This window comes from Ctenocephalides felis, unplaced genomic scaffold (assembly GCF_003426905.1).
Source record: "Ctenocephalides felis isolate EL2017-DRISC unplaced genomic scaffold, ASM342690v1 CF-g0.4_SCAFFOLD_03572, whole genome shotgun sequence".
In the NCBI taxonomy this organism is placed as follows: domain Eukaryota; kingdom Metazoa; phylum Arthropoda; class Insecta; order Siphonaptera; family Pulicidae; genus Ctenocephalides; species Ctenocephalides felis.
Genome location: NW_020539726.1, coordinates 24,351,983 through 24,368,474, shown reverse-complemented (window position 1 = coordinate 24,368,474; position 16,492 = coordinate 24,351,983). Strand labels below are relative to the sequence as shown.

General features: G+C 28.2%; 2 protein-coding genes across 2 annotated transcripts; both read left to right on the top strand.

Moving 5' to 3' along the window:
• The first annotated feature begins 1,003 nt into the window (after positions 1 to 1,003).
• LOC113388260 (zinc finger protein 136-like) lies at positions 1,004 to 12,202 on the top strand. The gene is made up of 7 exons (XM_026625657.1): positions 1,004 to 1,019; positions 1,340 to 1,495; positions 3,420 to 3,668; positions 4,083 to 4,202; positions 6,826 to 7,041; positions 8,118 to 8,264; positions 11,961 to 12,202. The coding sequence occupies exons 1-7, from the start codon at positions 1,004 to 1,006 to the stop codon at positions 12,200 to 12,202; spliced, it is 1,146 nt and encodes a 381-aa protein (XP_026481442.1).
• A 2,932-nt stretch (positions 12,203 to 15,134) lies between these two features.
• LOC113388259 (homeobox protein Hox-C4a-like) lies at positions 15,135 to 15,701 on the top strand. Its single transcript, XM_026625656.1, has one exon. The coding sequence runs from the start codon at positions 15,135 to 15,137 to the stop codon at positions 15,699 to 15,701; it is 567 nt and encodes a 188-aa protein (XP_026481441.1).
• Positions 15,702 to 16,492: the final 791 nt, after the last annotated feature.

Below are 16,492 nucleotides of genomic sequence, written 5' to 3'. Positions count from 1 at the left end.
TAATTTTTAACCAGATACAATAATGAAATAGATGATAAATAAGTATATATAATTATAAAATAAATTATCAATAAGTTTTTACTGAATTTGTTTACACGCGGTAGAAACCAGTATTATGAAATAATCAAATACAGAATAAATTATAGGAATATTTGTTCAGCATTTTAATTCACAACATTTTATTCATTGAAATAACTCATCGTTTTATATTATTGTGTTCTAAGATTTTATTTGTTATAATTTTTTACAAAAAATTATATTAGCTTTAAGTTATATTTGAATAAAGTTATAGAAAGAAAAAACTGTTTTTATTTTTCCAGGGCTTTGAAACATGTTGCTAACATAAATTTTTATTCTTTGTTTGAGAAGTTGTGATCGCTTAAAACCTCATAAAACTTTTTAGTTTGATATTGTTCTATTATATTTATATTTCTTGATTTTTTAACAAGTCAGTTAACTTAGGTGTGGTCTTGATTTCGATATCAATAACACAGAACTTAAATAATTTGTCATTTATCTAATTCAAAATATTTCAATTCTATTTTCAGGACTTTCTGCTGGGATCAAAACACAGGACAATATTATTATCCGAATAAATCCAAAATTTCAATTGAATGGCTTCTTGAATAATTCTGTTCTGGAAGAAGACACAGAAAATGAGCATTGTTATGTTTGTGAAAAATGCAACAGAATATTCAAAAGTCGTAATAGGCAATACCAGCACACAAAATATGAATGCGGAATAGAACCGAATAATAAATGTTTTTTTTTTCCATTTGTTTCGACTTACAAATATTGTCTGAAGAGACATGTTGCTAGAAAACACCACGGGCAGATAGTACTGCCCTTTTTGATGGAAATAAAAATTGATTTAATTTGGTACATGAATCACAATAATATAATGGTTTTTCCAGAGTTAATGAGAATTTGTGAATGATATTTTTTTTTATTTAAATATTAAATACATGTTTGTTTAAATACATGTTTTTTTTTTTAAAGTAACATGTCCAACGATACAAGTTAAATGTTTAATTAAAATTGTAATTTATACTTTTTATTTATATTTGTTACATCTTCTATATGAATTTAAAATGCACTAAAAATGAATTTAAATACGTTTTTGTTTTAATATTGCTTGTTTTATATAGTTTGCAGGTAACACCAGTATGTGTTGGAACTCATAATTTTTTTTAGTTTTATATTGTTTTATTGTTTTTTTATTTTTCGATTTTTTAACAAGTCAGTTAACTTAGGCGTGGCCTTAATTTTAAAATAATAACACAGAACTTAAATCATGTCTCATTTATCTAATTCAAAAATATTTCAATTCTATTTTCAGGACCTTCTGCTGGGATCAAAACAGAGGACAATATTATGATCCGAATAAATCCAAAATTTCAATTGAATGGCTTCTCAAATAATTCTGTTCTGGAAGAAGACACAGAAAATGAACATTGTTTTGTTTGTGAAAAATGCAACAGAGTATTCAAAAGTCGTAATAGGCAATACAAGCACACAAAATATGAATGTGGAATAGAACCGAATAATAGATGTTTTTTTTGTCCATTTGTTTCGACTTACAAGCATTGTCTGAAGAGACATGTTGCTAGAAAACACCATGAGCAAATAGTACTGTAAAATGAGGGATATGAAAATTGATTTAATTTGGTACATGAATCATAATAATATAATGATTCTATCAGAGATAATGAGGATTTGTGAATGTAATTTAAATCATTTAAAATATTTTTTTTATTAAATATGTGATTTTTTTGAGTAACATGTCCAACGATACAAGTTAAATGTTTAATTAAAATGTAATTTATACGACACTGTATATAATTTTATTCATATTTGTTATATCTTCTATATTATTTGAAAATGCAATAAAAATTGATGAAAATACGTTGCTATTTTGATTAATTTTGCTTGTTCTAGGTTTGGTCTAGTATATACTGGTAAGCAAGATATGGCAATTTCTGTGAATTTTTTGAAGTAAAACTTCTTTAGGCGCGACTAGGGTGTAAATCTGTGAGAATGCAACGGAAGTCTGTTATTCGCCCCCGAATAGAAATTGGCATAGATAAATAAACATTTTAAGGTTACACCGTAGTACAAACCTTGATTTAATAAAAAATCCTAAATCAGAAGAATATTTTACCTTGTTTTCCGTAAATAATTATAATGGAAACAATGAAATAAATGAAACATTTGTGCCGTGTACTAAACTTAAGTTTATTGAAATAAATTCTATATAATTCATAGCTTCTATAAATCTGTGAAGTTATTAAAATGGAAAATATTTTAGACAAGACAGATTTTATAGTTGCTCAAAGAATGAGATTATATCGCCAGCGAAAAAGTAAAAAAAATACAACTAGTCAATGGATGTATGTTAATTTTAATTACATGAAGTTTGAAACAGAATTATTACATGATGAGTGAAATTGTGAAAACAATATTTCTTTAGGCTTTACATAATCCACTGTGAACAAATATTATATAATTTATTATACAGCAATGACTTCATTTCTGTAATGAAGGTCCAAGTCTTAAATGCTAATTACAATGACGAACCAATTGTCACAAACCGATCAATTCATATTTGAAGTATGACTTTAATTACATTATTGTTTTAAATATTATAAATATTTTTAATGCAATTATAAATATATAATTTATAATTTATTAATATATAAATATGTATGATGGCTGACACTAATAATTGTGTGCATCTCGAGTGTTACCATATTACTAATAAATCAAAATTGTTATTAGACAGATCCACATACTCAAATGTACTAATATATATTACATAGTGAATTTATATATGGAAAATTAATAGGTATCACTGGTGAAATTTATAATCTGTTAATAATATCATAAACTGACTATTAATATAAACGTTAAATAGTATTTACATTGAAAAACAGATTGAATGTCTAATCTTCAAGACAAACACGTTGTCTATCATGACTTGCCTAGACATACTGACTATAGAAACATGATTTTATTTTAATATTTAGTTACTATACTGTTAATTAATTTTAATTATTATTTATCATTGATGTTACTCTTAATATATTTTCTTTGTGCATATAAAAACCTCTTATATAACGTCTTAATTAATGTATTTACTGTGATTTCTTACACAAGACTGATATGAAATCAACTTAAGTAAACATATTCGTGAAGAAATATTACAAAGCATGTTAAATTAAAAATAAAGGTTATATATTTAAAATTTCAAATAATTATCAGCATTATTTCGTATTTACCAAATTATTTGTAAAAATATTTTTAATCGCATCCTCAAGCATGATTATGAACCTAAAACAGAATCGGACGCGTAGATTGTGAGTTTCGTAATTACTTCACCTTAAATTCACCTACTAACATAATAAATTTCCCATTTTCAGATTTCCGCCTGGGTCCATTATTCCCGTCTCCAGCAGCAGCCATGGTCTACAATTTGTCGGCAACTTTCCACGCAACCTCAAATGCTGCAGCAGTAGCCGCCGTTGCCGCCGTCACAAGCGCCGGCAATAACAAACCATTCGCCTGCAGAAGATGCGGCAAAGAGTACGAAAGTCGCAATGGCGTTTATAAACACGAAAAATACGAATGCGGCATGGAAAGGCGGTTTCATTGCCGCTATTGCCCTTATAGTACGCATTATGGGTTTAGTTTGAAGACTCATTTAGCTCGGCAGCATCCGGGCAGCGATGAGTAGAAGGATGATTTTGATAGTTTGCTGCTTTTTAGGGGTCAAAATGTTTCAGAACTTATTTATTTTCTTGGGGCAGTCGTGATTTTAATAATTGAATATCACTTGTAAGATTGCTCTTTTTTAAGAATACTCATGATTTGTTAACGGTACAAAAAACCAAATTAACAAAGATCCAGTGACTTGTGTAACCTGAAAGTAATTGACTCGTGAAAACTTGTAAATATGATTGACTTATGTAATTGGCAATACATAGACTTAGTTTAAAATGAATGGGAGGCGAATGGTTTTTGCTAATTTTATAATTGATATAAAAATCTCTCGTTAATATTATGTATAAGTATTTTTTTTATAGGACATACGTCTACGTATCCCAGACCCAGACAATGTAGATGTTTGGCCTGGGTGTGCCGAGCTAAAATACCGACTACAGGCTTATTCTTTTCTTTTGCACCTTGTCCTCATGCCGCTTGCCGTTATGCATCACTTCATGGGGGGAGGATCTAGAATGCAATGATTATCTTTCTTAACCATACTTTTCTCCAAATTAGTGCTATTTGTTCTCCGTCATGGGGAGAGGATATAGAATGCAATAATCACTCTCTTAACTATACATTGGTTCTCCTTCATGGGGTGAGGATCTAGATTGCAGTGATTTTCTCCCTTAACCATTACCAACATTATTATCATACTATGTTCCTAATTAGTGCTATTCGTTTTTTGTTATGGGGGGAGGATCTAGAATGCTATGATTATCTCTCTTAACTATACTATCCTTCTAATTAGTGCTATAAGTTTTTCGTCATGGGGGGAAGATCTAGAATGCTATCGTTCTCTCTCTTAACTACTTTATCCTCCTAATTTGTGCTATTCGTTTTCTGCCATGGGGGGAGGATATATAATGCTATGAATCCTTCTCTTAACTGTACTATCCTTTTAATTAGTGCTATTTGTTTTTTTCCTGGGGGGAGGATATAGAATGCAATGATCCCTCTCTTAACTATACTATTCTCTTAATGAGCGCTATTCGTTTTTTGTCATGGCGGGAGGATCTAGAATGCTATGATTCTCTCTCTTAACTATACTATACTCTTAATTAGTGCCATTTGTTCTCATTTATGGGGGGAGAATATAGAATGCAATGATAACCTCTCTTAACTATACTATCCTCCCAATTAGTGCTATTTGTTCTCCTTCCTTCTATGTATTGCAAGTATAAATGTATGTGTGTGTACATATGTATAAAATCATCAAGGCAACTTTTTTTATGTAATTCAATCAAATATAAAATCATCATCAACTATTTGATGCAATTGTTTTGAAGATTTTATGCACATTTGTTGACATAAAAAATGAAAGTGATACGATACATACTTATACTTATATATGTGTGTATACGTTAGGGTGGTCCTTAATATGGATGTTCTTGAATGTCCTTGCTCCCAGGGGCTCAAATGCTTTCAAATTGATAAAAAAATTTTCTGAAAGTTTTAGCTTTTAATATTGACTTTAAGATAGTCCGCACTCCAACCAAAGCTTCTTGGTTCTTCTTCCTAAGTATGAGGAGCTTACTTTATGAAATATATAAAAATTTTTATTGTATTTTTTTTATTTATGATCAAAATAAGCAAATACAATATTATTCTCAAAATTTTGATTCACTTGTCGCAAAGTTATGAATGGAATTTACAAATGGAATTTATGCATTTTATTCGATAAGAACTTTTAGTTGAAGTGCGGACTATCATAAAGTTAATATTAAGATCTAAAACATTCAGACAATTCTATTTCATCAATTTGGAAGCATTTGACCTGCTGGGAGCAACAAATTCGAAAACATCCATATTAAGGACCACCCTAATATACATATATAATTATACACTTTTATTTAATATATGTTTAATATATATGAATTTTTGACAATTTTTATGATTTTTATATATATTTTACAATTTAATGAATCAAGAAACTAGTTTTTCATTTAAATAAATAATAACGGGAGCTATCAAATTAAAAAATCTTGTTAATCCTGTTAGAAATGTATGAAGTCAACAACTTTCAGAAAAGATCTTCAGTAAAAGTACAAATTTTTTGTTACAATAGTGGGATTATGAAAAAATATACATTTATGTTTATTGTTCATAATCTCCATATTATTATTAGAAAGTTTTTTCAATATAATTCATTTTTTCTGTAAAAAAATTATAAATTTTTCGAAACGATATGTGCAAATGCACCTTAGTCGCAGCTATATTTTATTTACCTTATAACTAATATTAATCATTCAATATGTATATATTACATAATTATAATAATTATAAATAAATGGAATTCCAAAATTAAATTTAAGATGAGTAGAGAGTCTCGCAATGTTCCTGAACTTATAAATCATATTTAATATTAAAATAGACAAAAATAACTGTCGAGGAAAATTTGTTTTTTTCCTTGATTCATGTACTGAAAATGTATTTTGATACTGTTAGCATTAATGCACATTTGATATCGAATACTGCTTATATATAAAATAAGCTAATTATAAATATGATCTCAAATATAAAACTATTATTGATAAGAAAAGTACATATTTAGAGGATAATAATCAAATTTAAGTCATAAACTTAATATTAAGTCATTATTTCTTATTATTTTTAATCTGTGAATGATGAATATAATTTGAGACTATATCATTGTGATTATATATGTTAGTTTATTTATTAATTAAATGGAATAATTAAAAATTATTTGCAATCGAAAAAAGTGTGTCAAAATTGTGATTTATTTTTCATAATACATTGTAAACTATACATACATTAAAAATGGTTTATTTTCCTTGCAAAATAGTTAGATTTTATTGGAAATTTGCATGATTTTAAAATCATTAAATTTATTAACTTTTTTGAATTATATTGTAGGTCTACTTCAAATGAGCCAAAGGTGGAAACAAAAATATTTCATATAAAATGTTGGTGTCGTAGCTGTAGAAAAAAATTAAAATTTTTAACACAATTTATTTACAAATAAAGTGATTGCAATTTTCCTTTTTATTTGATTCCTAGATATTCACATTATTAACATCTTTATTATTTTTTATGTTTCAGTTTATGGCGAATGGATCGATCCAGTGCAGCTGAAACCAAAAAAATATTTTTGCAAAAATTGCAAGAAACCATACGAGAGCCATAATGGTGTTTACAAACATGAAAGATATGAATGCGGAAGGGAGCCAAATTTTCGTTGCACACTTTGTCCTTTTAAAACTTATTATTTGTTTAATTTAAAAGCACATTATTCAAGAAGACACCAAGATAGCAATTGTAGTTATCCTACCCAGAATAATCAATATTAAATGAATAATGATTATTATTATTCACTTTTCATAGTGGCCAAGTAATATGTGATAAGAAATTTGTAGAGAATTTTGTACTTATTGATTGCTATTATGCTATTAAATTAGGAAAAAAATTCAAGTCAAAATAATAAATGAAATTTATTACAAAATTTTATATGTACAAAAAATAAATTTGAATCTTGCCACCTTCCTTATGAACGAATTATGTATTATTTAATTATAACTATTATGTCAACTTTAATGATCTGACAAAGTTGATTTGACAAAAAAACAGAAAATATTTAGAATAAAAATGCTTTTTTGCTTTTTGTAATATAACACAAATATTTTAGGTGTCATACTAACAAATTATCAAATCATATTTGTTACTAAAATGTAAAAATCTCAAATGAGCTGTAAATTATTATAGATTGAACTAAAATTTGGCTTGTTCAAGTATCATTTAATAATTTATATTTATTTATTGTAAATAGCGTTTTTAGGTTTTAGCAATTATGAAAATTTTATAATAAGAAAAATTGATTTAAAATACATTTCTTTTCTGTAACGCTTTTGTTTGTTATATAAATTGTTCTATGCTCTTTTACAATTTTTAATTTTTTGTCAATTTTATTCAAGATTTTTTGAGGAGTAGAAGTACTGATTGTGGACTAACAAATCCTCCTAGTCTCCTAGTTGCCCTAGTCTCCGATTTGATTTAATTCTAGCCAGCTCGGTATCAAGCAGTATGACGCCAAGTGAAAATATCCTCTCGGAGGCATTGCTACAACACACAATAATTATCAGATATATATATCTAATATAATTGCCAAAAAAGCATAATAGATGGGTTGGCTCTTGTGGGACATTAGTTTATGTCTTCAACAAACTGCTCATAGAATAAGGAGTTCTTAGTAGTTGAGATTGCTGTTGACAAATAAAAAAAAGAAATCTCGATTTTTTGTATATCATTTATTCCATATACTATGTTGTTTCTTATACTACACAATTTTAAGTTTTAAGTTTATATTTACAATCTGATTATCAACAATCTTTTATCAGGTTATTTCCTGGATCCATCTCTATACAGGATGGTATCTAAACCAAGTTCCGGACAAGAAGAAAGAAACCAAATTTATCCTTGTGACACTTGTAACAAAGTCTACCGCAGCAGAACTGGGCGTTATGTACATAAGAAATACGAATGCGGCAAATTGCCGCAATTTAAATGCCATAATTGCAGCTACGAATCGCATCATAAGTGCAATTTGGAGAGACATATGCGGACATGTCTTCTTTACCGTAGTATTTAGTAAAATATTTTTAATAAAAATGATTGAGACTTGAAAAAAATACGATGGAGGAGTGTAGAATATGTTAGATTTTATTTTGTAAGGTACTTAATATGATTTGCTATTAATTGTATGACTGTTATTAAATTTGTTAGTTGATGTTGCAAACGCAATATTTTTTTATTTTCTTCTATTATAGTGTTAAGATTTATTGTTCAACTAAAGACTTCAAGGCGTAACTTTATATAGACTGTATTATGAATTGTTGAAATAAAATATAAGAGAAAGGAACGAGTTTTGTAATTATTCTATTTATATTATAATACATATATGCATTTCAAACAATGGTACATTTTTCAACAATAACCTATTTGATTAATTTGGTATTTGACACTATCACTCATTTCTATAGCCATTGACAAAAAAACTGTGATCTTTAAATATATAGATATATGTATAAGTGTGGATGTGTTTGTGTATATGTGTGAATGTATTTATTTAAATTTATATAGTCTTTACACCTATAAAATACAACGTGTTTCCGATCACCTTCGAATAGGTTGTTGCAACACTGAACGAGGTCGTTGCAACATAAGTTGGTCATAAGTGAGGATTTATTTATATAAGATTTTTAAATGTGAACTAAAAAACAACACTTTTTTAAAAAAAAATACATATTTAATTTAAATTAATCAATTTAAGTAAATTAAATTAAATTTATTTCATTTTACGTTTTGGGGATATGAATTGTCTACTTTTTTAGGAACTTAATGACTAAATATTTTCTAATTAAAACAATCAACATCAAAACAAACTACACACTGTTTGGAAACGTCTTCACTCTTTTCAATATTTTTTGATATTTTTGTTTGAATAATACATTAGGTTTATTTATAGGTTTCAATTAATGTATTAATGTATGTATGAATTGAATCAATTAATTAATTACAGATTAAACATTAATTATAAACATTTATTTAAATAATAAAAAGTTTTTTCGAAAAATCTCAACTTTTTCAATTAGCTCCATACGTGTTATACAATATATACCATTTAAAAGGCAGTTAGTGCAAATATATGGAGATTCATTTCACAGTTTTTTAAGCTTTCTAGATTTGATTCGTTTTTATCCCTTGCAATTCATTAAAAGCGTTTACGTTCATCTAGTCTAGATTTCTCTAACTCATAAATCTTTTACTAACCAAACCAATATTTTATGTTTCAGATTTATCCTCGGCCGGAGAATTGAAATTATCTTGCCGCTACTGTGGGAAACTCTATAGGACAAAGAGCAGCCACTACGCCCACGAGCGAATGGAATGCGGACGAGAGCCTAAATATAAATGCGATATTTGTTCTTACAAAACTCACAGAGGATTCAATTTGCAACGACATGTCACTAAACATTTTCGGCAGTACAATGCTTGGCCGACACAACTTTAATTTCATAACTATAGTACCATAGATTTATTGTAACATACAGCTTGGCACGCACCGATTTTCTTTTCGACAATTGATTTAATTTTTTTTTGAAGAAATAGTATTTGACGCACCTGGTAAGGCATTAGGCTAGTTGTTTCCAACCTTTTCGCACAGCGCCTCCTACTACAAATATTATGTTATGCATAAAAAATTCAGAACTAATTATTTTTTTTAAATTTTTTTAAAACCTTTCAGAAATTTTGTTTTATTTTCGGAAATAGTATTCTAGAAACAGATCTACGCGCTCCCCTTAGAGCGTCTTCTTGTGAGGGAGCGCCCCACAGGTTGGAAACCGCTGCCTTAAGCAATATCAGGGCTTGTGGATTTGAAATTTTATTTTTATCTCATGTGATTATGATGTTGATATATATGATAATCACACATTTTGTTTTTCTTAACACGCTAGAAAAGTCACCGAAATCATATAAGAATAAAAAATTATGTATTCTATTTATATTTTTATAAACATTTTGTAATTTATTTATATTTTTATGATACAGAACATTCAGAATTTTTGGCATACTTTAGTCAAAAAAGAAAAGGTCTGTGTGTGTATATGTGTAATATGTTTGAATAGACGATTGTATTTAAAAGATTCTAAAATATATAAAAAGAACAATCAATTTGAATTGGCAATAGTGAAGTCCGGTAAATTTCAAAAAGGGGTAAACTGTTATAATTTTTAAGATTCAGACAATGCCGTTATGTTGATTTGCAGTAAAATGATTATCTAAATTATTCGAACATAACAGAAAAATCCATAAATTTTCTTTAACGAATAATACCATACACTACTGGTTTTTATTTATATTTTTTTAGATTTTTTATATATTTCTTCTAAATATAATCTTATTATTTCTTATTATTTCTTCTATAATATATGGAATCTAGACTTATTGACTTTTGAAATGAGAACGAATCTAGTGGTTCATGGTTTTGTGCTTTTATGAAAATTACTGGAACTTCCTGTACAGTGATTACAGTTTTGCGAAATAAATCAATAAAAACTCATCAGTGAGTAATAAAAATTGTTGTAAATATTTTAAAATAATTATAAATGCTGTAAATTTTATCGTAGTATTTTTTAAATTTAATATAATATAATCGCTTATATTTATCTATGTTTACATATAAAAACATAATAAACAAACACTGTCAACACAAGCAATATTGTTTTGAATCACTCTATCGGATGCGCCGTTCTGTCAAGAAATGCTTTTTTTTGCACTTTTGCTCCGTATCTCCGTTACCGCTGTACCTGCCAAAAATTTAGTCAATTATTCACTCAATAAATACGAATCGAATATTTTTTGAATTATTCAAATCGGTTGATCCGTGTTCCCGATATCGTGGACGAAAAATTGTATACACACATACATCAATTTTTCTTAAGGTATGCCAAAATGTTCTGAAATCTCTAAAAGATATGCAAAACTTTTTTCATTTGCGATTTTTATAACTTATCCTACGGGAAGTTAATAATTTATGTGTCAGTTATTAATAAATTTTTCTTTTAATTAATAAGATTATAATATATACAGTTTTATTACTAAATAGTATTTTACGTGATGAAAACAAAATTATGTATAATATATAAGAAACAAAAATGCAACTCTCTCTTGTATATATATAGGTAACTCTATTTCTTTATTACTTGTTTTAAATTGTACAAAAAGAAAATATTTCAAACAATTTATAAATATTTTAAACAATTAGACTAGTCAAGCATTAAAAAAAAAATTGTATATTTATATAAGAAAGCACTGATATTATTTTTCATATTAAGTTGTATATACTGTTGCTTCAATTCATTTAAAATTTTAAATAAAGGCATGTAGTTGGCTGGCATTTTGTATATAAAGTAATATAAAGAGAAAATCTATGTAACGTATTTATATGATTTTACGTTTTATTTCAAGATAATCGCTAAGTATGATAATCTATATTGTATTTGTTGCATTTGTATAGAATTTTAAGACCGTACAAATAAAGGATTTGCAGGGAAAGCAACTAAAAAACTGTGTTATGTATATTGCAATAAAATATGATATATATCAATATCACTTCATTTTTTTCAAATTTAGTTTTTCAAGATAATTGGAATATTAACATTTTCTGTTTATATTTTCAGATACAATTTATGAAATTCCGGATAGATCGTATACTGAAATTGTGACTATGTCTGGAGGACTTTTTTGCGGCCTGTGTGGAAAAGCTTTCGGAAAACCTCGAAGTTTATATGCCCATGAGAGATTTGAATGTGGCCAATTACCCAAACATTGTTGCAAATTCTGTGGTTACCGGACTCATAGAATTTCTAATATTAAAAGGCACATTGAAAGACATCATTCTAAGAATAACAACAAAAAATAATTATAATTATTCATACTTTTTTATTTTATCGTTACATGATATGGAACCACGAAAGCAACTTCCATCAAAATTTAAGTAGAATGCTATTTGATTTGTCTTTTTTAAAAAAATGTTTTTTTATATTTTTTCCAGAAGCAGAATTTCTATAGTTTCAAACGCAATTTTTATATGCATTGGATTTGGAAAAAAATATTTTGTTTGTTTTTTGTAATTGAAACCATTATTAAGTTATATACAGTACAGTAGGCATCAACTACATTCATTTGCAATGCCATCAAATCTTGGAATTATTCTAAAACTATTGAAGTTTTAAATTTTATAAAATTGTTACTGTGATTATTAAATTTTTTATATCATCAAAATTGTATTTATCTAACAACATTTTTTGTTGCTCTAATAATGCTGTTGGTGAATTTATTAGAATAAATAAAAAATCATTGCTGAATTATAGTTTTGTTCAGATGTAATTATGTTCTCAGTTAGGGGGCGTCCATTAATCACGTGAGATTTACCTAATTCAGAAAAATACCTAAACATTTCCAAAAAAAATGAAATTTTTTTTTCATAACTGTAAATGCACGTGATGTTTGGGGATGGAGGTGATTTTGAATATCACCACGTATCACCAAGGGGGGGGGGGGTTTCCAAAATTCTTAAAAAAAATGGATGACGTGATTAAAGAACGCTTCCTTATAGTATTTTACTTTCCAAACTATTTTATTCTTACATTAACATTTTATATTTTTATTTACAGATAAGAATATCGTATTCGGACCATGGCTGCCAAAGTTGACAAAAATTCCGACTGTAAAGAATATGGCTTTCTTGCAACCTATAGCAATTGAAAAACCTTACCATTGCGAAAGGTTTGCATTTTGAATTTAAACTATATGATTTAATTAACTTATGGAAAATGAAAGAGTATGTGCTCAGAATACACGCTAAGATATCTGGAATAGCTAAATTTATTTTCTCACAGATTATTAGATTTCCATGCTACTCCTTTTATTGCCTTCTAGTAAAATTGATGAGTATGGCAGTGTAATATAGAGTCTTGGAGATTATTACTTTTTTATATCTTAGAGTCTACATGTTGTCTAGTGTTTTTGAGTACATATTCCGAATCATCTACACTAGTGATTTGGATTTCTTTAAAAATTTCACAACACATTCCATTTATTGTTTTCAGATGCAACAGACGATACGTCCACGAATTAAGTTTGGAACACCACAAGCAATTTGAATGCCAAGAATTAATCAAATTCATATACACTTGTGTCAAATGCGGTTTTATTGCCAATAAAGAAGATTTTCTATTAGATCATATGCGAAAACAACATCACATCAATGAATCGCAAATGGATAAACTTCGTTCTGCTTTACCAAAACCATAGTAATCATATTATCTGCCATAATTGTATAAGTTTTTGTAAATAGTCAAGGATAAATTTTGTTTCTTCGATGATAAAGAATTGTATATAGTTTTTATTTGAATTTTAAAATAATTGGTGAAAATGAAATTTTGTGTATGAATTTATAATAATAAGTTATATTTTTTTTATCTACTGTCTTCATATTCAATCTCTCACAGTTGTAGAATTAGTCATGTTTAATAAAAAAAATAAAGATCTTAAACATATTATTTAAATTTTACTCAATACTGCAACCTTAATTATTCACTTTCCAGGAGCATCTTTGAAACCATTACCTTAAGGATTTCACTAACTATATTATTTTTCCATTTGCAGGAATTTATAAGGCTGTTTCTACTTCAGAACAATCTACAGAAAAAATAACAGAGCATACGGACACTGACAGCATTAATATTTTATCCCAAGGAAATAATTCTGAAACAGAATATTTATATTGCGGTTGGTGTCCATATGCCACAAGAATGAGCAACAGTTTGCGACTGCACTGGCAAAGGAAACACAATTTTTATAGTTGAATAAAATATGTTTATTGATGTAATAAATGTTCATAAAATAGAAATTGTATTTTAATATTTATTTAATGGAATACTATAGATCAATTTTATTGTAGGTATATATTTAAAATTACGTCTATATTGATGTAGAATAATAACTGATGATTTCTAGAATAATATTTCGAAATATCGATTATTTCGAAGGCAGGTTTATGATGTGAGAGCACCACAAACTCAATAGAACTGTTTTCCTCCCTTGCCTGTTATTACTATTAGTATTTTATTTCCAAATGTAGGTATAACATTGTATTTCAGTTGTCAATTTGAAGGTGAGATCAGCACATTTTATTCTAAATATTTTAAATATGTTTTTCTCTGTTTCAGATACCATAAGGTGACTAATGGGCCGATTCTGTCGCATAACAATCTAATATTATGGCAAAGCCATGTTAAGCTTCAACTTCCATACATTATGCCACTGAATCATACTGAATACTGTCAAAATTTCATGTATTTGCTGTTCATTCAGGCGTTTTACACTACAACGTCACTCGTATGTTATGAATCTGAGTTAGAAATACCCTGTTATCTAAGATCGTTTTTTTGACATTTGTGCGGTTTCTAGGTTAGGTTTTCTATCTGATAACCTGAGAAAAACGTTTGGCTGTACAACAACCACATGGCTTTTGTCAATATTTAGTATGGAAAGTTTTTCACAACATAGCCTTGCCATAACATTTGTCTGTTATGGGACAGAATCGGTCCATAAATCATGACATGGGATTTCGTGAAATGATAATGACGTACGGATTGTCATATTTCATAATAAGTAGTTGGTTTCCAATGTCGTCGCGTTTATTTTTTTACATAGACTATTTTTGGAGTAGTTTTGTTACTTAGATACAGTAAACTAGAATCCTTTCATTCTCATTTAGTTATTTTTATTAATATTTTTTGTCTATTTAATTACTTGCAGATCCTATTCGATTAGCGATGAGTATGAAGATGCCCCGTCGACAACGGACAGCCTATAACAGTCTCCAAATAATGCAGCTCGAGAAAGAGTTTAAAGTAAATCATTATCTAGATAGACAGCGAAGAGAAGATTTGGCGAAAAGTATAGGTCTTGTCGAACGACAAGTCGAAGTTTGGTTCCAAAATCGTAGAATGAAAGAAAAGAAGCGGCACAGAGATTCAACTGGCCCACCATCACATGCAGACTCCGACAGTGCACCATCTCCAGCATCTTCTTCCAGATCAGATCCGAGTCCTGGTCCTCCTGGTATCACCTCCAGGGTCAATTATGCAGAGCAGCATAGTCTGATGGTGAACGCCCTGGCGTCTGCCATGTATGCAGCTAAACGTCCAGAAGTTATCCCAAATTTGGCAGCTCAGCAAAAGCAGCTGACGCAGCAGCTAAAACATATATATAGCCAAGGCGGCGCTGGTTTTTATAGACAGATCGATGATCTGGACCAGGATGAATCGAATAAGAGATCAGATGAGGGAAAAGATGCAACGCAGAATGCGCAGGATAAAATGCCCTGGAATACCAGGTTTCCTGATTTGTAATTTATATAGTAGTACTAAGTTTTCAATAGTATTTGTTTGACTAACGTTAAAAGTTTGATTTTGTATTATTAGTCATAAATTAATGGTTAGTGTATATTTTATGAAATAGAAAATTATTTATAAGTTTTTATGAAATAACGAGTGATAATTTATTTGAAACTTTTAAAAAACCAAAGTATTTTATTACTTTACTTTCTATTGTTTAACCCCTTGAAACATCATGTATTATTTTTAATGTCATTTATTGTAAGATTTGAATAAATCAGTATTAGAACTTAAACTACATCAAATGTTTTAGGGTTAATTGGACATAATTTCGAATATTTATTGTCATTTCCATCGACTGTATTTAACCTTTTTGCTACGAGCGTGATCTATAGACGACATCAGTATGACGACCTACAGACGATATTCATCTGATGTCCAGTCGACCTTTGCTTCAAAATTTTTAAGAATTCTAATTTATTGTAATTTTTAGTTCTTCAGAAGTGTAATTTTTAATTGATAAAGATATTTTTATTGATAATTATTAAAAAATCTTAAAATATGTTTTTATGTCTGGTATATCCAGTTTAGCTCCTTGGCGGCTTGCTGTTCCGTACAGCAGTGTCACTCCTGCGAAAAACACTGTCGTAGCAAAATGGTTAAATGATATATTTCTTTATTTTTATATTAATTAATGAAATAATTATGAATTTTTGATATACTCATTCAAGTATTATTAGATAATATTTATTGTATTTTTAAATTGCATTCTTAGACAGATAAAGTCATCTGTGTATGAATATAAA

Bases quoted from the DNA above. Each gene is read 5' to 3' on its own strand.
- LOC113388260 (XM_026625657.1), top strand. The intron at 3,669-4,082 runs GTACGCATTATG...TTTTTTTTATAG, and splicing joins TTGCCGCTATTGCCCTTATA to GACATACGTCTACGTATCCC. The intron at 8,265-11,960 runs GCAAATTGCCGC...TTATATTTTCAG, and splicing joins ACATAAGAAATACGAATGCG to ATACAATTTATGAAATTCCG.
- LOC113388259 (XM_026625656.1), top strand. From the start codon at position 15,135: ATGCCCCGTCGACAACGGACAGCCTATAACAGTCTCCAAATAATGCAG.